Genomic DNA, 25266 nt, shown 5'->3' on the forward strand with positions numbered 1-25266 from the left:
GCCAACAAACTTGAATTTAGTGAAGACAGATGAGCTGCCATGTCACGCCTTTCAGAATGTCTGAATAACTTAAAATGTAATTCACAGAAAAGCATTCTTTTGAGAGAGAATGGTTTGAACAAATCTGACAAACACATAACAAAATAAGGTTCCAGGCCATGCAGTCATTTTGAAAAACAAAAAACTGAGTTTAGAGGAAAATGTACAATATTTTACAATGAGGAACACACACAGCAGTCAGTTGATTTGGATCTTCATGCATTTATGAAGCAAAATGGAAGTTAGAGATGCAACTGTGGTCTGAACAATACTTACAAGATAACAAGTTTACCCGACTTTTCTAAATTTCCAAGCAGCTAACAATTAAGAAAATAAGAGACATTCATTGATTTGCAAATGTTTACTACAAATAACACCACAAAACACAAACAAAATCTGTTATTGTGACCCACACAGTACAAACATTTTCCCCTTGTTTGGGAAAAAACAAATACAAATAAACACTGAAAACGACTAAGGAGCTGTGCTATATAAAACTGATGATATGCAAGAATATCAAATTAAAGAAAGACAAAAAATAGGAAGAACCACACAGCACACCAGAGCAATAGCAATTAAAACAATCATGGATTTTGGGCCTATACGCTGAATTGGTCAGCATTTCAGTTTAGATAGGTCATGCATACAACTTCATGGTTCAAGAAGAAGTAGTCACATTTTGAAAGAGAAGACTCCAATCAGGCAAGTATAGCATATGATCTAATGGTATCAAGCTTGGAGGCAGAGCAAGTGCACACAGCCCACCCCATCTGTCCCCCACCCAGTTACACACACACACGGTCACAGGGCCTACCACACTCACTGCACAGAGACTAATGGCACAGTGGTGCTCCCCAGACCAACATGACACATTTTGGGGTCAGGAGGACTTCAGGGGCCTGGCTGCTCAGCCCCAATGGTCAACAGCAAGTACTCAGCCATTTCTGCTGGGTCACCAAACTGTAAGCCACGTCAGAATGAGGATATGTGCTCAGGGCATCTTCCTGCTCTGGGAGGTGAGCTTGCATGAGTAGTCACTAGTGAAGGTGTGCCAGAAGAGAGTGGATTCTGCTGTGAACATTCTTGGCTTTACCTCACAGCTGAAGGAAGGGGCACAGACTTTAATCCTTTGTAAACTCTACATGCCACAAAGCCAACCACAATTCCATAGAGAACAGATGCCACGTGACAGCTAAGAAAATGCTTTGAAGCTAGGACTATTTTCATACTATGTTCACTTTCCACAACGTGGAAAGCTGTTCTAAGAAACTTACACAGACACACGGCATGTGGTGGGCATAACCCTCTGAACTCTGAGGGCAAGTTTCATTCTCAGAATGTAAAGAGGACAGATGCCGAAATGAAGGCAATCATTTTACAAGTAAAATGTTAAAGTTTTGTATAGAATGTTCCTTCGAAAGAGAATCAGAAGAGAGGGACGGGGAAGACAGGCTGGGTGGAGAAGCCTACTGGGGATGGCCATTCAACTTCCAAGCACTCTCGTTGGCACTAACCTTGAAAGTGTCCCTAAAATTAATTAATTTTCTAACATATCCACACTAAAGATAGTTTGACCTCTCTTTACTGACTCAAGGGCACACCGATGAACAGGCTGGACCGAACCTGTATCTAACCTGAGTGGTCATGCTCTCTCAGCCTGTGCAAGCAGGGGGCTTGCTGTCAGGACACATCTCTCACATCGGTTCTGCTAACTCCTAGCTATGTAAGGCCTGCTAAGGAAAACTTCTCCCTGGGCTAAGTTTCCTCCTCTGTAAATAAGGAAATTTCCCTCATGGCCTCACCTGTTGTGAAGATCCAGTGAGTTATTCAATATGACAGCTCTGGGTACAGTGCATGGCGCTGAGAAAGCACATATTAAATTCTTTCTACTTCTCTGTGCATGTGTCTATGTATCTGGTCTATTACCCATGCAACAAGAGTAAAATCAATATTCAGAATATTAGCTCTGTGTTGTGGTTTATTACTTTGAGGAGGCAACCAAAATGTGCTCATTAGCAGGATGTCTTACTTGTGAGCCAGTTTAGCAGAGATGTAGTTAAATCTTTCTGTGGGGAACAGTTTCACTGAAGTACCAGTGCTCAGAATAAGGGTGGGTCAGAAAATGGCCACATTTATAACAAATACCCACCATGCTTCCCCTCAGGAATGCTGGCTGTCTTGCCCAGGCAGAAGCCTGGGACAATGAGGGTACAATGTAAAGATGGGGAAAGAGAAACCACACCAAGCCCTAGGGAAATAAGAAACCCCCAGGTTCTGGCTGGTGGGATGGCAGGTTTAAAATCATCCCAAGAAGATGTAGGAAAGGGTCAAGATAGAAACATTTGCAAATGTTTTCTACAAATAACACCACACTATGCCTGGCCAGGGATTATACCACATGATACTACACCTTGTCACGTGAGGCCTATCAAAAGGGGAGGGCCCACCAGCATTTGATGGGAGGAAGAAAGGCGGCTGCAAAGGGGTTTCAGGCTAATGGTCAACAAAAAAATCAACCTCGATACTACCCACCTCCAAGTTCTCCTAGCTCCAAAGAGAAGGTAAACCTTCTTATTAAACATCAGACTAGATGCCTCCCTGTTGCATCTGCTCTGAATTTCCTTCTCAACCTCAGCATTTCCACTTCCCTTTCCAGAATTTGCATACCTCTGAGTCTGCACAACTATTCCCCACAATGGATGGTGATGGTCTTTTCTCCAAAGAGAAGGTAAACCTTCTTGTTAAACATCAGACTAGATGCCTCCCTGTTGCATCTGCTCTGAATTACCTTCTCAACCTCAGCATTTCCACTTCCCTTTCCAGAATTTGCATGCCTCTGAGTCTGCACAACTATTCCCCACAATGGATGGTGATGGTCTTTTCTCCTGGTTGGACAGACCATTGGCCAAAAAAAGGAAAAAAATACCTAAGAATCTGTCTATAGCTTCCCATTCATCCTCCTCCATGGAAATGCCTTTGTGAAGAGTTCATTCACTCTCACCTGGACATGAACACTGCCTGGAATCAATCTCTGCCTAGGAAAAAGGTTGCATCCAGGTCCACTTTTATACTTCTAATGTCTTTGGAAGTGGTTTAATTTCACTTTAAATTCAGCCCCAACGTCATCTACTTTCTCCTCTGCTAAACTCCCAAATGGTGTCACCGTTCTCTCCATGTCAAGTCAGAACCTCAAACTCTCCCTTTTCTCCCATTTAAAATCCTATCAAGTCACCTTTCTCAACAATGCTCAGAATCCTCTGGACCCACCTACTCTCTTTAATGGTACTGATGATTGTTCTTTGATACAACGCCTCTGACCATCTCTGTGCCCGCAAATGAGAGTATGTAACATTTAAAAAGCACATGAAGTCTTTTAAAACATCTGATATTTCAGATTCTACATATGCTATTATTTCTTTATAATTATTATTGTTTTTTTAAAACACATACCTCTTTTGGTAAAGACACTAATTTATTTCTGTCTGCATTCAAGTTGCTCAACTTCTTAAGTTTTCCAATGCTCTTAGGTAAAGTCTGTTAAAATAACATTTTAATTATTAATTTAATACATTTTCAAAGACATGGTTCACAGTAAAACAGATCTTCTCAAGGACTTAAAGAATATAATCTCATCCAGCAAGAGACATAATAGTTCTTCCTGAATATCAGATACATTAAAGCTGGCTTGGAAGATGCAGAATTAAATAGGTTTTGCATTTTTGTTCAAACAAGAGTAGGTTTCAATGAAATGAAGTCAAAGGCACAGACCTGGGAACAGAGAAACACCTAGTAAAGAGGTAATGATTGTTCTTTAGCGTTAAGAAGAATCTGCACCTCAAGATTCATCCCTTTACTTGCACCTTCAGGAGCCACACTGGGAGAATGGCTTGGATGACTGGAAGCCAGGTGTTTGGGGGAAATCAGAACCCTGAGCACGAGTGCCGTGAGTGGCATGGGGACAGGAGCAAGGTGAACAGGACTGGGGGGCGTGGTGGGGGGTGCACAGAACATAGGAACCAGGCAGGGCCGTGATGGAGGAGTGAGCTTCAACATTCTGATAAAAGCCAGGGGCGAATGAATACTGCTTTTATAAGTGTTATGATTACTGTTCAAAAGCCTGAAACCACAAACTAGGATGGGAAGATGAGGTCACTCCCACTCCCACCGCCAGAGGCGGCTGCCTGAGGAGAGATACGGCCATGCTCCCCCACCAGCTCTGTGTCCTATCCTCTCCTGCTGTCTTCTTCTGCTCTTTCCACCTCAAGAGTATTACTGACACTTTTTATAAAGAAAGAAGAGGAGAAGAAAAAGAAGAAGGGAAAGTAGGGTAGGAAATACAGAGACAAAAATAAAGAGAAAGGGAGGAAAGTAAACTGAAGCAAAAACTGCTACAAGATGACAAAAAGGGAAAGAAAGGAGAGGATGAAGTCATAAAGGAAGGCCTGATGGAAAGCAGAGGAAGCAGCAGGAAGTGAGAAGCAAGTGAGATTTGCTGCCCTTCCGTTAACCTACTCCTGGTCTGTGGTGTACCCCAAAGCTCTGCCCTTGGGAGGACGGGGAAGCCTGGCCCATAGGAGGGGCACTTGCAGCCACCTCCACTCCCAATTTCTAGGGTGGGATAAGATCACAGATCCACACCCAGCCCTGCAGCACAGAGCACTTACCCCCCAACTCCCCGCCCTGGTCAACCACCATTTTTTCTCTCTCCTCTCTCTCTCTCTTTCCATTTGCTCAGAGAACCCTGAGAGAACATTTGTTCTGGCGGTCCTCAGACACCATGGCAGAGGCATCAGTGGCTCACCCCTCTACCCGCTGAAGACTCCTATAAGGGGAACTTAAATACCATTCTCTTCACTGAGGCGGGTTAAAAGTCAATCATCTTTATGCCATGCATTTGCTTTACAAGTCCCTTTTTTAGAGGTAACATAAGAAGAGTTTCACGTAGTCCACTCAAATTATAAGTAGAATCTGCCCTAGTAAGTCTTTATGATATAGAAAGCACACTATACCTATCTGTTTGAATGTGCAAGCCACACTCACCAGGAGCCGGTTTTCTGTAAGAACTAATTCAGTGAGGCTTTCACAGTCCCCAACTGCTTCAGGCAACTGGGTGAGTCTGTTCTGATCCACTTTCAAGATGGACAGTTTCTTTAGTTTTCCTGCGAAAGTATTATTTCAACTCATTAGTTACAACTGTCTTTCTAACCATCACTCGGTGTATCTTATCTGCTGTTCTTTTTTGTTTTAAAGTTATTCATTTTTCCCCTCACCCACCTTTCACATTATGAAACCACATCATTCTCATTTAGATCACTAAAGGTTGAAAGTTAAATGTTATCAGAACATCAGAAACAGTCAGCAATTAGAAACAAATCATTTTAAAAGTGACTACATGGAAATACTGTATCAAAGTCAGAAAATTTACAGAAAAACAGTCAGCTAGCTCCTTAAGAACAGTAAATGTATCACGTACAAAGGAGAGAGGCTTTCATCTTCCTCCAAGACTGATCCTCAACAAAAACAAAAAACAATAAAGTACAGTTTATTGTATCACCTATAAATGAAAATGCCTCAGTGATGATTCCTATAATGAAGTGTTTCTAGATACGCAGAGTAAAATGGAAATCTTTGAAAAGCCACATTAAGAACTAACTGTATTTCACTCAGGGCAGGAAGAATGGAGTGACCACAGCTTCGTCAAAAGCCCCAGAGTGAAGAAAAGCCTAAAGCTTTTGGATTCTCATGTTCAACTATAACTCAAGGGAGTTATAACTCTCCTCATCTACTGAGAGAGGCCAGCATGATGACACAGTCCCTAGTAAAATCAGAAAGCCACCTCTATCTTAAAGAGACGTAAAGCTGGAGAAAGGGACGTGTTGAAAAAATTAACATGCCTTGTATGTGGTCACAGAGCAAGGCAGGAGAACTAATGGACTCTTAAGCTCTTTATTTAGCATCATCAATAACCTACTAATACTGTCCCCAGAGGCTTTGTGCCTGTCCTCACTGGCAGGAGAGCACACTGAATTGAATTGATAGATCTCCCCTCAACAGAGTCGCCTTAACAGTTTTCTGGAAAGAGGTCTTGCAGCCTCTCTTTGACCACTTCCAAGTGATCATCCCTTTACTAAGCAGCCCAAACTAATCTGTAAACAAATATTTCTTTTATATCTTTTCCTTGCACCCATCTGAACTAGAATATGTAACAAATTGACCTCCCTTCTCCATGACAGCCTTTTAAAGTCAGCCATCTCACACCTCCTATTTCCTATGCCAAGCGACTAAACGTTCCCAGTGCCTACAGACTGTCTGCAGGTGCCATGTATCCCTCTCATGGAACATCTCTACCTAGAGTCAAAATCCCCATCAATTTTCCAACCAGTCTGAACCAAAAGGCAATGTCTGTGTTCCTGCTGAGATGCTATTATGTTACTGCTTTCATCTTGACCAAATAGCAGAAAGGAAGTGGTCCTCTGTCATATAGCTTCTCCAACTACTGAAAAACTTTCAGAAACTTCCCTTGATATTTAGAATAAAAGTCAAACAAAGGTCAAAGACAGCATGCCCATGTTAACTATTTGGATAAACGTAGTTTCTGACCATTTCTAAGCAGCTTTGCTATGGTGGAGCTCCTGGTCTGAGTCTGTTTATACCTTCTCTGTGTTTATTTTCTCAAAATGAACTGAATATCTTTATGGTAAAGTAAATGTCTGGACTCATTTTTTTTTAATGGAAACAGCACAGAATGGTTAAAGGAAAAGATCTAGAAAAGGCTCAACCCAGACACACCATTCTCCCCTAGGTCATGCATAAAGTCTGAGTTACTTTCTCACAAGCTATTTAGGATGCTCACTTAGAAATTTCTCAGTGACTGCTCACATGCCTGAAATATATTCTGTTATTCAGACTAATCTCTATGGAAATCTCTGAAACAAGATGTGGATGAAATAGATGAGTCAACACTTAGAAGTAATAATAGGTATATTTGTTACCAAACCAGGATGACAGAATTATCTGCACAATGAGAAACTTCAATTGTATTTAACGCTCTTTGCATTCCTTCTTTAAGAACAAATAAACAAAGAGACTAAAGGAGCCCCCTCCCCAGCACCTGAGAGTGGTGACCAAAAGGATAAAAGGAGTGAGCTCCACACGCTCGAGACAACAGACAGCATCTTTAGAAGGCAGTTACTTTCAATACTTACCGATGCCATCCGGAATCACTTCTAGTAAGTTCTGGGAAATGACTAAATCTGTTAATGAAGTCAGGCCACTGATTTCTTCAGGAAGTCTTTCCAACCTGTTTTCAGAGACATCTAAGCACAGCAGGCTCTTCAGATTTCCTATTTCCTACACCAGTGACACAGAAAAAGAGACTCATGCTTAACCCTGTCACAGTACAGAGGAATTTCTTACAGGGATTTTTCACAGTCAATTCCCAAAGCAGTGCTGAGAATGTTTCTTTAGCGTTTATCTATAGGACAAGGCTGGAGTAAATTTCCAGACCTCCTTCCAATGAAAACGGGAAGCTGTATAAATCACAGACACAGAGCTGGGAGGGATGCCACACCAACTTCAGGCAGGCAAGGAATCATTGTCACGTAACAGATGAAGAGACTGGCACCAAGAGAGGACAAATGACTGTAGGGCAACATAATTAAAAAAAAAACAGAAGGAGCCTGGAATCCAGTTCTTCAAGTTTAGACTCAGTCACTTGGGTAAGCAGCTTACAATTCAGGGTGACCCTGACATTTTCTCGGTTAAGAGACTATCTACTTTATATCTCCCATAATCAGTAGTACTTGTTACAACAAATATCAGTGCAATTGTACCCCGGACTCCCTGACACTTTGACCATCAACAGAAGAGAGAAGCGTACTGCCTTCAAAGACCACAGGCTATCCAAGAAGTGGGGCAAGAAGGAGTCTAACATTCTATACAAGAGGTAGCTTACCTTCCATTCACAAAATACACGTATTTCCTCTTTTAGAACAGCCTCCACTTTCCAGCCCACTGGCACTAAATCCCCCCTCTCACTTAGGCAGTTAGCTCTGACCTTGACACTCCCTGTCCATGTCTGTGCAACAGACTGTTGTTTCCATATTTCCCTCCTAGAAACATAGCTAGCTCTAGGCATGTAGAGCCTTCTGCTCTACAGACCACCCTTCTGCTAAAAAAAAAAAAAAAAAAAAACTTAAAATGTCTAGTGGCTCCTTGATGTCTCCATAGGTACAAATCCTTCAATCTATACTTAATTTGGTCTGATCTACTTTTTCCAGCTTCTCCTACCTAATACACATCCTCTGAACCTTCAGTCCCTGTAATTCCTCTTTGTAGGAAACTACACTGCGTTTCTACGGATTTCAATCCTGACCCTTGATATTGTTCTACCTTTTCATTAATTCCTTTTAACAGCGTTTTGCATGCTTTTCTTTCTGTCATCAATGACAACAGGAAAATAATTCTGATTATTTACAGTATCTGATGCATTGATTCCTGGTTTAATAGAAGTTTCTTTTTTTTCTTTTAAAAATTTTTTAATGTTTATTTATTTTTGAGAGAGAGACATATAGACAGGGTAGGGGCAGAGAGAAAGGGAGCCACAGAATCTGAAGCAGACTCCAGGTTCTGAGCCGTCATCACAGGGCCTGTTGCAGAGCTTGAACCCATGAACCACAAGATCATGACCTGAGCCAAAGTCCAATGTTTAACAGACTGAGCCACCCAGGTGCCCCAACAGAAGTTTCTAAAGAGGGATACATGAGATGTTTAAATAACCATTTACAACAAGATCATTGGAGTTCTAATTTTGTTGTGTTCGAGATGTGGCATTTTGTACACAATAATTTACACACATCTGTACACACATAAACTCTTTTCCCATCACATCCCAGAACTGGTGTTATTACTTTCCTAATAACCTTATGGTATTTTTATTCCCCATTCCCTGACTCCCAAAGTAACTAGAATTCTCTCAACCAGGATTTCACATGATTTCCTAGAGAAATCTAAGATTAATCAAACCTTCATCCACATCAGTTGCTAACATGTCTCCTTTCCCCAAACATAGTCAAGACTTCAGAAAGAGACTCCAATTAGTTCCTTACTTCCCTCAGTTGTAAGGGAAGTTGTAAGAGGTCATAATAAGTCCAGTGCTATAACTACAACCATAAAGTTGAACTGAGTACTTTCTGTTAGTATCAGACTTCGTATGTTGACACAGCATTCCTCACCTAAAGTGCACCTCACCCCATCACACCTGCTTCACATGTCTGAACAGACACCTGAGCATCTGATTGGCTTTAAAATATCAGCTCCTTGAGGCGCCTGCATGGCTCAGTAGTTTAAGCCTCTGACTCTTGATTTCAGCTCAGGTTGAAATCTCACAGTCTTGAGATCAAGCCCCATGGCAGGTTTTGTGCTGGGCGTGGAGGCTGCTTAGGGTTATCTCTCTTTTTCTCTCTCTCTGCCCTTCTCTTGCTTGTGTATTCACATGCACATGTGTGTGTGCGCGCGCGCACACACACACACACACACACACAAACACAGAAAATATCAGCACCTAGACCATCATGAAATATACCTGGACTTTATTTTTTTTTAATCTCTTTTTATTTTTTATTTTTTTTTCTTACAAATAGTTTATTGTCAAGTTGGTTTCCATATAACACCCAGTTCTCATCCCCACAAGTGCCCTCCTCCATGCCCATCTCCCCCCTCCTTCCCACATCCATCAGTCCTCAGTTTGTTTCTCAGCATTCAAGAGTCTTTCATGGTCTGCCTCTCTCCCTTTCCCCCTTCTTATCCCCCATGGACTAGGTGTAAGAGGGGCACCTGGGTGGTTCAGTCAGTTGGGCATCTGACTTTGGCTCGGGTCATGATCTTGTGGTCCATGCGTATGAGCTCTGTGTCAAGCTCTGTGCTGACAGCTCAGAGCCTGGAGCCTGCTCTGATTCTGTCTCCCTCTCTCTCTGCCTCTTATCTACTCACACTCTCTCTCTTTTCTCTCTCTCAAAAACAAACAAATAAAAAAGACTGGCTGTAAGATATATCCAAGAATAAATTTTAGTAATACAATTAAATTATTAAATTAAATAAGGGGAAAATGCTTGTTTTTTATTGTTGCGTTTGTTGGCTTACATTTCTTTCTCATCTAACCAGAAGGTAAGCCTGCTTACTTTGGCTCCCTCCACTTCATTTGGAACAGAGTTCTTACATTTGTTAAAAGTAGGAACCTGAGGGCACCTGGGTGGCTCAGTCAGTTAAGCATCTGACTTCGGCTCAGGTCATGATCTCACGGTTCATGGGTTCCAGACCCACGTCGGGCTCTGTGCTGACGGCTCAGAGCCTGGAGCCTGTTTCAGATTCTGTGTCTCCGCCTCTCTCTGACCCTCCCCTGATCATGCTGTCTCTCTTTCTCAAAAATAAATAAAACTTTTAAAAAAGTAGGAACCTGAACACCCTGACATAACAGCTAAGCCACAAGCAATATTTACAAAAACTTTTTAAATAAAAGCTTTTAACATTTCTTTGACATCAACTATTACAGGACAGAGTGTGGTCACAGTCATCCCAAAGCGCTTGGCACATTGCAATGAGGGACAGAAATGGATACCATCAAGAATCAGGAGTCCTGGTAATTTACAAGTTTACTGGGCTTGAGGTAAGCCACATGGGGAGCAAAGATGAAATAAAATACAGACTTCACAAAGTAAAGGATATATTTGCTATCTTTAGAAATTGTGGGTTGAGGCTTTCGACTTTTCTATGGCAGTATAGCTTGAGTGCTCAATATATTTTTCCAAATGTGCTTTTTCAACCAATGTTTTTGGTTTTTAAGATCGCTCTTCTAGAAAATCTCATGCAGAAGCAGGGAATGCATGAGCAGTGGTTGTGGTTGTTTATAAGTTGGAGGAAACAATGTGAAACTGCCACTCACCTGAGGTAATTCTGATAGTTGATTTCCATCCAACCAGAGATCCTTTAGATGTAAGAGAGCTCCAATTGATTCTGGCTGAAACAAAAAAATAATGTTATGGTAACAAAGATCGAATGTTTAGTCTTCCGAAAGAATCCTAATTCAACAGCTAATAAATGGGTACCACAGAGGAGGTTACTTTGTACTTTTCCAATACAAGTCCCCCATCCTTCAAGCACTCCCAAAGCTCTCCAAGAATGCTGGTAGGGGAAACCTGGGTGGCTCAGTGGGTTAAATGTCAGCTCAGGTCATGATCTTATGGTTCATGGGATGGAGCCCTGTGTCGGGCTCTGTTCTGACGCATGGGGCTTGCTTGGGATTCTCTCTTTCTCCCCCCTCTCTGCCCCTCCCCCACTTGTGCTCTTTCTCTTTTTCTCTCAAAAGAAATAAACAAACTTCAAAAAAAAAAGAATGCCAGTAGTTTCCACTGACACCCATCACATCTAGTACTGACCCTCCCTACTCTCACATAATTCTCAACCTGTGTGAAATCAAACACATTCTCTAATACTGCCAAGCTGTATATGTGAAAATACATCCCTACGGATCTCCCCTGAAGTATGTTTTGATCATACCTAAGGACAAAATTAAATCTAAATCTCTCTTCAATACAGGCTTACCAAATTATATATTTCATTGTTTCCTAAATCAAGTTCTTCTAGTCTCCGCAGCTGGGTAAGAGAGCTATTTAAAAAAAGAAAGAAAGGAACTCTTAGAGAGTATTTAGAAATGCTGAGCAATACAGTATCCCTAACTTGGACTAGTTTCCAAAAATAAGACTCATTTGGATTGCCTGGCAGTAAATATTACCAAGGAAAAATTAGTAAGGGAAGGCAGGCATCTCCCAAACTTTCCAAAAGACACAGAATCTCTTTGTGACAAATACTGTAGTACTTTTCTTTTTTAACTACTTGAAGAAATTCATTTAGTACAAAAATCCCCTCCTATCTTCCCCATAAGACTCACTCAGGAAGATATGTAAGAAGATTCTCCCTCAGTTCCAGGGAAGCCAGGTTATAAAGACTAGAAATGAACAGAAGAAAAAAAATATATAAGGAAAAATCCTGAGACTTCTTCCCATTCTCCCTCCCCATACATACACTCCACAAGTAGTACTTCTTAATAAAACCTTATATGTCACTTCTTCCCAGGAGGAAAAATATCTATAACCAGTACCTGTAACCCCACTAAAAGGCATATTCCCTACTCCCAGATGTTAATATTAAAATAAAAAGAGTAGCCTCATCAATGTAAGGCACCCTCATTTAAATACGTGGACATTTGATATGTGAAAATAACTCACTGGCCATTAAAGACAGCCACACCCAGTACCAAGACAGAAGCCGAATATGTGCTTCCAGACTCCAGAATGTCAAAAATGTGCCATTACCATAAAAACAGTAGTGCCTTTAATCTCACAAAGGTCAGAGCTCTTCTTCCAAACATCAGTGAGAGACCATCCCTGTTCAAGAGCAGTGGGCCTTCTCTGTCCAGAGGGCCCACGCGCTCTACTTAAGCTCTGAGTTCACAGAGCACCTGAAAGCAACACTATGGAAACGATGGCCATTTAAATGCACGAAGGACAAGTAATAGTGCACCTCGAGTGTCTAGAACCAGGGCTGATTCAGTAAATGGAGGCTGTAATAGTGTTGCTTTTATTCTCATTAAACCCCACAGTGGTGCTTTCTGCAGACTCTCTCCAGCCTCTTGGGTATAATCCATGACTATTAGGAGCACGGTGAAAGCAGACAGATGTTTTCCCTGAACACTGATTATCTGGGTTGAGCCTGCCCTGACTGTGGCAATTCTGCATCACCAGAAACCTCATGCACCCAGGGGACGTCAGCGCTGGCCCACGTTACTGATTCGTCTATTACTCCACCAGGCACTGTACTAAGCTTCAAGCCAATCAAAACCTTGAGCTTTGGCTCACATCACCACGGTAACTGCCCAGCTTTGGAGGACTTTTATGGGTGAGCGCACAGAACACAAGGAGTCAAACGTTATCCCAACATGCTAATCTGCCTTAATCCTCCGTTTTCCTTCCAACATGAAAGCCAGAGTCATAGGCACTAACAATGCTGGTTTCATAACATCAGAAAATATAGATTTGATTTGCACAGTCTATGTACATAGTTAAAGACTGTTTGCTTGAAAATGTTTCTTGACTTTGTGATGAAATGCACACATTCTGGATCTCCTTCAATTTTAGAAAACGGAATGATTTTCACTATTAAAGTGAAAGCAAAAAATATTTTTTCAATCAAAATCCCTACTAATAATTATAATTTAATACCAATATTCTTTTTTCTTCTAAGAGCTTTTTCTTTTAGTTTATTGCCAAGTTGGTTTACATATAACACCCAGTGCTCATCCCAACAAGTGCCCTCCTCCATGCCCATCTCCCCCGCTTCCCCTCTCCTCTACCCCCTCTGAGCCCTCAGTTTGTTCTCAAATACCAACATTCTTAAAAGAAATGTAGGCCAATAGGAAGTTGAAGCAACATAGTTCTACTTCTGTGGGCTGTGTGTTCACACAGAAAACACGAGTATGGGAACGGGTGGGGGTGGAAAGGAACCAGCCCGGATCTATTTCCAAAAGCAACCTGTGGATGAGAGTGATAAGTACATTTTTAAAGTCTCAGTAAAAGCAAAAAACAGGTCTTTGCTTTCAGTTTCCATGTAATCCCTGTCCAGTTTTACCAGAGAGGTGGAAGTCATTCGGCTATTTTCACATTGATATTTTCACAATCACTGATGAATTGTCATTTTGTCTATTCCACATTTATTAGTTTCACGCCAATTTCAATGCACTAAGGACATACACTAATAAAAGGAGGAAAAAGTCCTTTGCTTCATGAACTTTACTGGCAGGCATCATCGAACACAACTTTTTTTTTTAATGTTTATTTATTTTTGAGACAGAGACAGCATGAGCAGGGGAGGAGAAAAAAGAGAGGGAGACATGAAATTCATAGCAGGCTCCAAGCTGTCAGCATACAGCCTGATGCAGGACTCGAACCCACAAACTACGAGATCATGACCTGAGCCAAAGTCAGATGCTTAACCGACAGAGCCACCCAGGTGGCCCCGAACGCAACTTTAAAAGCAGTTTTAGGCAGGCCGTGAAGTGTTGTTCTGAGGTCTGTAGCATAGCCTGAGGCCTCAAGCCTGACCCAGACCACCTACTCCTCCGGCAAGAGGCACCCACAGGGGCTCCTGGGCTCCTCACACACATCATCTCTTCAATGGAAACAACCCTGCTTGGCGACTACACGCCCATGACACAATGAGGAAATGACGCTTTCTGTGAGTTCCATTAGAAAGTGGTGGGGGCGCCTGGGTGGCTTAGTCGGTTAAGCGTCCGACTTTCGCTTAGGTCATGATCTCGCGGTTCGTGGGTTCGAGCCCTGCGTCGGGCTCTGTGCTGACTGCCAGCTCAGAGCCTGGAGCCTCTTTCGGTCTGTGACTCCCTCTCTCTCTGACCCTCCCCTGCTCACGCTGTCTCTCTCTCCTAGAAATAAATAAAACATAAAAAAAAAAAAAAAAAAAAAAGTGGTGAAGGCACCATTCAAGTGTGGTGGGAAGCCAGAACTCCCGCCCTCACCCTCCACTGCCTTGAGGCATCTTGCGGGGGCCCTCCATTCCCTGGACTCTTCCTTCTCATTTCAGTTTTAAAAGCACCTATCAATATGGGGCAAACAGGCAAGTCTCACCTTCTTAACCACACCAAGGACACGAGGAATTTTGTTGGTTTATGTCATTTTAAAAATAGGACACACATTTTTCAGTTATCTGTATAGTTTGTCTTGAGGGTAAAAGGCATAGGCCACAGTTACTAAGAGCAAGTAATGCTTGAGCAAAAATACTACAAAAATGCCAGCAGAATTTTGGACATACAAAACTTGATAATGTCATGTTAACGTGCCCACTGCTACCATGCTAACACCCAGGTAAAACAGCCTGTTAAATGAAAAGGTTCTAACACCAGAACTTCTCAGTTTCCACTGTTTTTTGGATAGTAGGGAAAATGGGAATGCATGGGTGTTGACAGCAGCAAACACCACCATATTTTTGTGACATTTCAAAATTCAAAAATTCATTTAAAACGAAGTAAATAAAGCAAGAGCCTTTCTGATGGAATAATACCTTTCCAAAACTTTAAAGTATTTAAAATGAAGGAACTCGGACATTACAATCAGGCTCTAGGGACGCAGTGAAGAAAGGGCCAGTCTGGAAAGAGCACACGGAGATGAGGAGGTAAAAGTGTGAGGCCCCGGCTCCCGTCCCAGCCTACTCCTCCCTAGGTAGTAGCTGGACTGCTCGGCTCAGGTGCTTTACCACTCTATTCCAGGTTCCCTTAAAATAAATATAATCATATCTACTATGGCAATTAGAGCATAATGTACTCTCCCTTCAAGTCCAGTGAGCCACTTATGTCCCTCATTTCCCTGAGACAGCCCTCTCCCTACGCATGGTCAGGTACCTTATAGGCAGGCACGCCCTGAGTCTGTTCTGACAGACTGCTACACGGTGCTATTTTTTTTTTTTAATTTAAAAAACATTTCCTAATGTTTATTTATACTTGAGAGAGAGGCAGGGGAGGGGCAGGGAGAGACAGAGACAGAATCTGAAGCAGGCTCCAGGCTCTGAGCTGTCAGCGCAGAGCTCAACGTGGGGCTCAAACCCCAGACCATGAGATCATGACCTGAGGCCAAGCCGGACACTTAACTGACTGAGCCACCCAGATGCTGGTGTACAGGATGCTATGAATCATCCCCACTACAGAGGACTCCTTGAGGGCAGGTCCCATGGATGGTGAGCTGCTGGCACTGGCCAACTCTTACAAAGATAAAAGTTGGCTAGTCCCGGAGCAAGTGCAGGATCCTACCAGCCCACTCCAAAAGGGGGTTCTCCAAACTCTTCTAGTAATTGCTGACATAAAATGAGACCTGCTTGAATGCAGATTTAGACCAGAGAAATTAATACAAAACTGAATGAATGAATGATCTCCCTTCTTTGTCTTTCAGAATACAGTATCTTCCATCTAGACTTCAGGACAGTGCCTTTCCCATCAAGGCAACCTATTCAGTGCAGCACAAACATCTCTACATCTCTTATAGCACCTAATAATAATAAAAAATTTTAAAAAAACATGCACTGCCAAGTGCTGGGCTAGGGGATTCAAACTCAGTTCTGTCCACTTCTGAGACCAGGTTCTTAATCACTAGGCCAAGAGAAACAACGAGGCTCAAACTCCATGTGCATTTATCAGCCATTTAACTTTAGTTAAAACATGATTATCACAGAGAAAAAAGCAAGCATGGGGTGTTTCTGATACATTTACAAATGTGAGAAAATGGGACACTTGAGAGGCAATATGAGAATTACTGGTCTTTAGCACTTTGATGACTAATGACGGCTTCTGCAGCCTACTGCAGGATAGATGTTGTAAGTGCCTTACAAGAATCAGCTTGGGGATGAGAAGACTAAGGCACAGAGATGGAACCTGCACACAGTCTCAGGCAAATGAGAAGGGGCAAAGCCAGGATTTACTTGGGAATCTGAATTTTATCGCTATCTTCTGCTGTACTTCACTCAAGTCAGCTTTGTGAATAGTTAATACAATGAAATACATAATGTAAAAGTATTCAACAGAAAGTTTTCCTCCCATAGTCCTCCCTCATCTATCTAGTTTCCCACCACTGAGACCCTTCTCACTGGAAATCACCCTTTTTTGTTAGTTACCTATGTACTCATCCAGAGTTTTAAAAAAAAATTTTTTTTAATGTTTGTTTTTGAAAGATAGAGACATACACAGAGTGTGAGCGAGGGAAGGACAGAGAGGGAGATACAGATATGAAGTAGGCTCTACATTCGGAGCTGTCAGCACAGAGCCTGATGTGGGGCTTGAATCTACGAACGGTGAGATCATGACCTGAGTTGAAGCTGGACACTTAAGGGACTGAGCCACCCAGACGCTCCCAGAGTTTTCTTTTCATGCAAAAACTAGAAGGTATCCTCCCCCTTTTCACACCCAAGTTATCCCACACACATCTAGCATTTTGCTTTCCTCACAGATTTTTGTCTCACTTATTATTTGTACACATCAGTACTTTTTTTAAAAATAATTGCACAATATCTCACTTCTATATAAACCTGAGCTTTTTTAATCATTCCCTCATTCAAAGATACTTCACCTTTCAGTTATAATAACTGGCAAATTAAATTTCTGTGCAGTACTGTTAGAATGACCTCATCTTCCTCCCACAAAAACATAAGTTCTCTTCTCCCCACAACTCCCACCATTTCTATCACCAAATGGGGTAAAACAAAAGAACAAAAACCAACTTAACAAGCCCTTACAGAAAGAGTGTGCTTGAAGCATTTCTTCTCAACACACTAGTGCCTAATGTTTTACAAAGTTCATGACAGCAAGCACAAAAGTTACACTCTTTTGTAAGTCAGAATGTAGGCCAACTGTATTTTTAGGATTCTATTTCAGGGACTGGATGAGTGGTTACTTTAAAAAATTTACATCTGTTCTCCACTATATTTTAAAAATCTCCTTTTAATCCACAAAGACTTTTTTCCCCCATTTTTGGTGGTCACAATCATTCAGAAAGTAAAGAATAAAATAAATTCAAGTAGCCCAAGCAAACAAATGGCAGGACACTATAAAACCATTAAACAAAAACCATTAAAGTACAAAATCTACAAACACTGATGGCAAAACCATTTGACTGGAGGAAATAACATTATTAGGGACAGGGAGAATTGCTTACACATTCGTAAAATTTCTGCTTTCTTAATACCAATTTAGGATTTAAGAAATCTCTGGAAACAAATTTCCTTACAGTGTTTTTGCTCTAGAAATGTTTCTAAAAATCTTTATTTTTGTTTTTGAAATAAACATTTTATGGGAATTCCTAGGCCTCCAAAGAGAGCAGTGAATATGGTGATAGTATTCATAATGAAGATGTATTCCTCGCAGGCAGCATGCACTAGCACAATACGGGGAAGCAGCCTGGCACTAGGCCCGATTAGCAGGGGGCCACATGGTCCATTTAGTTCAAGCCCACTCAAATTAAGGTCACCATTCCCAAGGGTAGCAGACAAACTCAGACCCACAGGCTCTACTTCAATCTGCCAGGGCCCACCTACTTGCTCTACTTCTGTTAGCAAGTTGTCATAATTAAATGTTTATTGATAATAACCACTTTGTGACTGGCAGCTATACTTTGGGCACTGTGCCAGTTGATTATAAATAGTTCTTCCCTTTTAACGAATGCTATTTTTTGTGGAGCAAATTTAAACAGAGATGTTTGGATTCATTTAAATCACTTTTTTTTTCTTTTTGTTTTTTGAGAGTATATCTCTTTATTGGCCCAGGATAAGGAATCTCATGGAGACAGACACACAAAGTAAAGACAGATGCCACTGGGCAAAAACAGAGGCTTCCCAGACTCTCAAAATTCTCCATGATTCGCACCGGGTTTTTGTATCATCTCAGCCTTGCCCCCACTCCTTGTGACCTGCAGGTCTTGGAGGCTGTGGCTATGTGGACCCACCTGGTGATGAGGTGTGAGTAATGGAGGCAAAATGACCTCAGCACGTAACTCATAAGCTACGTTATAGAGAGTATTTCCTGCAAGAATAAACTAGGTCAGGCTGCCAGGTGCAGTCTCATCCTTCAGCAATACCAGGCTTCAAGTTGGCCTAAGATCCATCATCACTACCTAATTCTAGAAAACCATCATCCCGCAAAAGGAAATTCCATACCCATCAGAAGTTATTCCTTACCCTGGTCCTGCCTACCTCCCCCCTCCCCCCCACGCCCCAGCAGGCACCGGCAACCACTAATCTAATTCTTGCCTCTATACATAAGCCTATCCCGGATATTTCATATGAAAGGAATCATACAATATGTGGCCTTTCTCCTCCCTGGTTTCTTTTACTCAACATGTTTTTAAGGTTCATCCTGTTGTAGCATGTATCGGTACCCCATTACTTTTTTGGCTAAGTATTTCATTATATAAATATACTACATTTTATCAGTTCATCACTGATGGAAATTTCAGTTGTTCCCACCTCTTGGCTATTATGAATAATGCAACTACAAAAACTCACAAGTTTTTGTGTAGGCGTGCATTTTACATTCTCTTGGGGATATATAACTAGGACTGGAACTGCTGGGTCATATGGCAACTAAGTTCAACTTTTTGAGGAAGGACCTGCTCCCTCAAATGAGGGGCTGCTTCATTTCACATTCCCACCAACAGTGTATGAGCATTTTCAGTTTCTACACATCTTTACCAACATTTGTTTTTGTTACTGGTTTTTTTTCTTTTTTAATTTATATCCAAGTTAACATATAGTACAATGATGATTTCAGGAGGAGAATCTGGTGATTCATCCCCTACAAATAACACCCAGTGCTCATCCTAATAAGTGTCCTCCTTAACGCCCCTTGCCCTTTTAGCCCATCCCCCCACCGCAAACCCCTCAGCAACCCTGTTTGTTCTCTGTATTTAAGAGTCACTTATGTTTTGTCCCCCTCCCTGTTTTTATATTATTTTTGCTTCCCTTCCCTTATGTTCATCTGTTTGTTTGTTTTTTAATTAGTTAGTGGGTCTGAAGTGGTATCTCACTGTGGTTTTGATTTGTATTTATTTGATGACTAATGATGTTGAGCATCTTTTCATGTGATTACAGGCCATTTGTATATCTTCTGTGAACAAACCTCTATTCAAATCCTTTGCTCATTTTTATTTTTTATTGGGTTATTTGTCATTTACTGTTGAGTTGTAAGAGTTCTTTAGTCTGGATATGAGGCTCTTATCATATATATAATTTACAAATATTTTCTCCCCCCTGTATGTTGTCTTTTCATTTTTTTGATAGTGTGTACTTGGATGCACACAAGTCTTTAATTTTGATGAAGTCCCAATTTATCCATTTTTTTCTTTTGTTGTGTGGGCTTTTGGTGTCACATCTAAGGAACAGCTGCCTAATCCAATGTCACAAAGATTTATCCTTAGGCTTTCTTATTAGAGTTTTAGTTCTTACATTTAGGGCCCTGCTGTACTTATAGTTAGTTTTTGCATGTGGTGTGAGGTAGGGGTGTGACTTCATTCTTTCACATATGGACGGATATTCAGTTATCCCAACAGCATCTGTTGAAAAGACTATTCTTCCTCACTGAACTGTTTGGACACTCCTATCAAAATCACTAAACCATACATGCAAGGGTTTATTCTGAATTCCCAATTCTATTCCAGTAAACTGTATGTATCTTTATGCCAGTGCCACATCTTGATTATTGAAGCTTTTAGTTAGGTTTGGAAATGTGGCAGTGTGGATCCAACTTTGCATCTCTTCTTTAAGATTGTTTGGGCTATTCTGAGTCTCTTATAGCTCCATTTGAATTTTAGGATCAACTTGTCAATTCCTACAAAAAAAAAAAAAAAAGCCAGCTAGAATTTTGATGGGGACTATGTTGAATCAATAGATTAATCTGGGGAGTATTGCCATCATAATGATATTAAGTTTTCTAATTCAAAAACAGGATGTCTTTCCATTTATTTAGGTCATTTTTAACTTAACAATGCTTTGTAGTTTGCAGTATATGGTCTTACATTTCTTCTGTTAAATTTATTCCTAAGCATTTCATTATTTTTGGTGCTTTATAAAGGGAATTGTTTTCTTAATTTCTTTTCTGGCTTGTTCAATGCTAATATATAGAAATAAAATTGATTTTTACATATTAATCTTGTATCTTGTTGAATTCACTTATTAGCTCTAATAGCTTTTTGTGGATTCCATATGATTATATAGAAGATCATATTCATCTATAAGATAACCCATTTTTGAAAAGTAAAAAATACAGTGTGGGATTTTCTTGAGTAGAAATTGATAAAACTGATCTCAAGAAAAATATTTCACTATACACTTTTTGAAAGACAAATTCATTCACACTTTGTACCAACATGTGAAAACTTACAGCAAAAGTATCCTTCCTGGCTTTACCAGTAGAATCCTCCAAGTGTTTTTAGTTAGAGTAAAGCAAAAAGCCATTGTTCACTAAGCGCTGTTTTCAAGGGTGTATCTGAAAAGTCAACCTTATTCAGCCAGTATTCTTTAATTTTTTTAATGTTTATTTATTTTTGAGAGAGAGACAGAGACAAAGCAGGAGCAGGAGAAGAGGCAGAGAGAGAGGCAGACACTGAATCCAAAGCAGGCTCCAGGCACAGAGCTGTCAGCACAGAGCCTGATGAGGGCTTGAACCCATGAACCATAAGATCATGACCTGAGCTGAAACCAACTGAGCCACCCAGGCACCCCCAGAAGGTATTTCTAAAGCCTACCCTAGACTAGGAACTCTACAAAGAGCCTGCTGAATGCTTCTCTTCTTGACTGCTGCCCTTCCATGCTAACTGGCAACCTCAGTGATACATAAAGTTGTTTACTTAATAATACCCCAACGTTTTCTAAAAGGGATGTAAAGAAGTCTTCATAAAGTGCAAGCATGTAAAAAAAAATTCATGAAACAGAAAATGCAGCTTCTTCATGGAAGAAACTAAGTGTGAATCCTAGTTCTCCCACCCACCAGCAAAACAACTCTGGGCAGATTACTTACCCCCATTTCACAGACAAAGCTAATGAGACTTAGGATGGTTAATAGTAACCATGACTACACATGCTGTACTTAGACCATATATGGGCCTAACATAAACCCCCCCCCATAAATTTCAGAAGCACAGCTCCCCCAATTCCTTAGTTTCCTTCCTCACAGGGAAATTAATACAGCTGCTCTCACTGTTCATCAAAATTAGCTCTGAGCTTTTTTGGCAACAAAAGCAGAAAAGAAAATGTGATAAATGTCAGAACTGATATTAAAAGGAAGAAGCTTACCAGTTCTTCTGATGAAATTTTTTTCCCTAAAAAAAAAATACATATTGAAATCTCTCCCTAATGGCTCCTTTTACCAGGGAAATTAGCAATATTAATGAACAATAGTTATTCTTCATGAGATGGTTTTTGAACAATGGAAACAGTTTTTTGGGTTGTTTTTTTTCATAGTTGTTTCTTTAATCAACTGTATAGTATTAAGCCAGACAAGTGATTGTGTCGGAACAGGCCAATGTGAACCCAGCACAAAGCCTCAAGAACCCAACTGGCTTGCCTACAACGTCAGGTGGGAAGCTAGCAGAGAGAAGGGGGTAACACTGTGTCTCGTCATATGTACTCGTTCTATACATCAGAGCAGCACTAGGGTTGGTACAGACACAGAGAGTTTAACAACCACAGAGTCCCCCCACTTTCAGGGTACAAAGTGATCCAGGTGCAAACACTTGAATACTGAACAACTAGACTACCATATACAGATAAAGGACTAACGTGCTTATCGTGTGGGCAGTAAAGAGTGGGTCAGGGAAGCTGTGCATTTAAGATCTATCTCACTCTCATCACTGGAGAAGGCTTGACAAAAGAGGAAGAATTTCAATCATTAAGTGAGGACAAACCTCAGCCAGCTGGTAAAGAGAGGAAAGAGGGAACACGTTTTAAAAGTTCACTTTCTTTTTTTTTTAACTATCTTATTTTTTTTAAGTTTATTCATTTTGAGTGAGAAAGAGAGAGAGCACGTGAGCAAGAGAGTAGCAGAGAGAGAGAGAGGGAAAGAGAATCCCAAGCAGGCTCCTCAACTCTCAGAACAGAGTCCAACATGGGGCTTGATCTCACAAACCATGAGATCATGACCTGAGCCAATATCAAGAGCTGGACGCTCAACCGACTAAGCCACCCAGGTGCTGCTTAAGTTCACTTTCATGAAAGGCTTTGAAGCTTTCTGCTCAGTGTGAGCAGAGCTTGGTGGGTCTACATCATGGTAAGAACTCCACAGTACATGCTGCTACAAAAAACAAACACTACCAAGCTTCTGAAACAGTAGTCTCCAAACTTGAAAAATATTTGCAGCACTTTTTTTAAAAGTAAATATTATATGCAACATCAATACAAAAATTAAAAAGCTAATAAAAGAGCTGTGCTGGCACAAACAGGGATCAGCAGAGGCCACCCACCAGAATGCTGTTTCTCACTCTCCTCTGCGCCCAAGAGAGATTTCACTGGAACTTGTAGGGACCTGAAAAAGCAGAGGTTAAGAACCACTGGTCTCAAGCTTCAGTGACCCCCAAAAATTCTCTTCTAGAAGGCTAGTCCTCACTATTTATAAGAGTATACTTTTGTAATCCTCCTCACATTTAATTTTAAAATATATAAATGTACTTTTTAATTTAATGTAATTTTTAAGTAAAAAAATAAAGCATTTTAAAGTATTTTATTTAAAAATACAAAAATCTTTTGGGTTCTCAATAATGAGAGCAATGGGACTGAAAATACTATATTATGTGTTAAATCTTTTGTTTTACAGCTGGGGACAAAACAATTGATTCTATTGCTTTCATCCTTTGTTTAATGGCTATAATAGGTAGAAAAAATTCTTCACAAAGTTACACCAATTCAAGAAGAACTATATTCTCAGCTTCATTTGTTAAATCACCACACTAATTTTTAAAACTTTCTTTTGCTTACGGTAAGGTCTATGTTGAAATTCTGCTGACGGTCATCTTCCATGACCTCAATCACTTGTATATCAAGACTAATCAGAAAGTTATGTTTTGGGGGCAACTGGGTGGCTCAGTCGGTTAAGCTTCTGACTTTGGCTCAGGTCATGATCTCATGTTTCGAGAGTTTGAGGCCCTCCATTGAGCTCTTTCTTTCTTTTTTTTTAGGTTTTTTTTTCTGGGGCGCCTGGGTGGCTTAGTCGGTTAAGCGTCCGAAAATAAAAAAAAAACATTAAGATTTTTTTTTTCTAAATTTATTTCTGAGAGAGACAGTGTGAGCAGGGGAGGGTCAGAGAGAGAGGGAGACACAGAATCTGAAACAGGCTCCAGGCTCTGAGCTAGCTGTCAGCACAGAGCCCGACACGGGACTCGAACCCACCAACCATGAGATCATGGCCAGAGCTGAAGTCGGATGCTTAACCGACTGAGCCATCCAGGTGCCCCTCATTGAGCTCTTTCTGACAGCTGAGAGCCCAGAGCCTGCTTGAAATTCTGTCTCTTGTCTCTCTGCCCCACCCCTGCTCATGCTCTGTCTCCCTCTCTGTCTCTCAAAAATAAACAAACACTAAAAACAATCTTTTTTTAAAAAGTGCTGTGTTTTTGTATTTTTAACAAAAGAGATTTTTTTAAAAAAAAAGTCTATTAAAGGTGAGTTCATTTCTCACTCACTGTTAAACATCACCTTTACTTAAAAGGACAAGGTAATATGCTAAAGTGCCATCACAGAAAGGGGCAAAATCTGGGACATTCTTACTTTTTAGTAAAAGAAAGATGTATGATTCTGCATGCGTTAACCAGTGTACGGTTCAAAACACTTTCATGACCATTCTTCATCTCACCAAAAAGTATTATAGGGATGCTACTATGTGAGAGACTTGCTTTATCCAAGTAGCCACACTAAAGGTAGCTAGCTGATGTGCAGCTACGTGGTGAGCGTAGGACCGGACCGCAGGACTCTGCAGCTCCCTGAAAGCGCAAGGACCTGAGACCTGTGTGATGCTGGCTTCTTCCCGCAGGCCAAGGGCAAAAGCTCTGCACTCCCCAGGATTCCTGGAAGTGTACTCAGGGATTCCGGGCCGGGTGGAGACAATTTATGGCTATCGTGTGCTCCCGCACCCAGGGAAGCAGGGGCCTGCTCACAGGAACACCGCAGCATGCTTTACACTTGAGAGAGACACAGCAGTACCCAGCAGCTACTAGACACCACGGCAGCCACGAGCTCAGGTCGTTCCATTTCTTTTTCTTTCTTTCTTTTTTTTTTTTTTTTAATTTATTTTTGAGAGAGAGACAGTGTGAGCAGGGAAGGGTCAGAGAGAAAGGGAGATACAGAATCTGAAGCAGAATCCAGGCTTAGTCGTGTAACCGACTAAGCCACCCAGGCGCCCCAGGTCGTTCCGTTTCCACACTAGATAGCACGACATTCCTCAAGGGCATCTTTGCAAAGCTGGGTTGTCAGGGACAAAGGGCAAGTACCAGGTGAAAAACCAATGTCAAAAGGGAAATGGGGCGGTAGTTTGAGAGGTTGAGCAGTGTCTAGCAGGTTCCCATGTGCTACAGCACATATTTGGCAATGTTTAAACATGAAATCAAGGGACGCCTGGGCGCCTCAGTTTATTAAGCATCCAAC

The 25266-nt window shown here is 41.1% G+C and overlaps 1 protein-coding gene across 1 annotated transcript in view; it reads right to left on the reverse strand.

Annotated features, from left to right (window-relative positions):
* The window catches only part of LRRC1 (leucine rich repeat containing 1), a 131003-nt gene that overhangs the window by 19037 nt on the left and 86700 nt on the right, over window positions 1-25266 (reverse strand). Inside the window, exons 5-10 of the mRNA XM_077752883.1 lie at window positions 11984-12040; window positions 11638-11701; window positions 10979-11053; window positions 7245-7389; window positions 5080-5198; window positions 3490-3573 (exon numbers count right to left, since the gene is read on the reverse strand). Of these exons, the coding sequence (XP_077609009.1) occupies window positions 3490-3573; window positions 5080-5198; window positions 7245-7389; window positions 10979-11053; window positions 11638-11701; window positions 11984-12040 (544 nt within the window). The remainder of the gene's footprint in view (window positions 1-3489; window positions 3574-5079; window positions 5199-7244; window positions 7390-10978; window positions 11054-11637; window positions 11702-11983; window positions 12041-25266) is intronic.

This window comes from Crocuta crocuta, unplaced genomic scaffold, assembly GCF_008692635.1.
Source record: "Crocuta crocuta isolate KB4526 unplaced genomic scaffold, BGI_CrCroc_1.0 scaffold525, whole genome shotgun sequence".
NCBI classification, from domain to species: domain Eukaryota; kingdom Metazoa; phylum Chordata; class Mammalia; order Carnivora; family Hyaenidae; genus Crocuta; species Crocuta crocuta.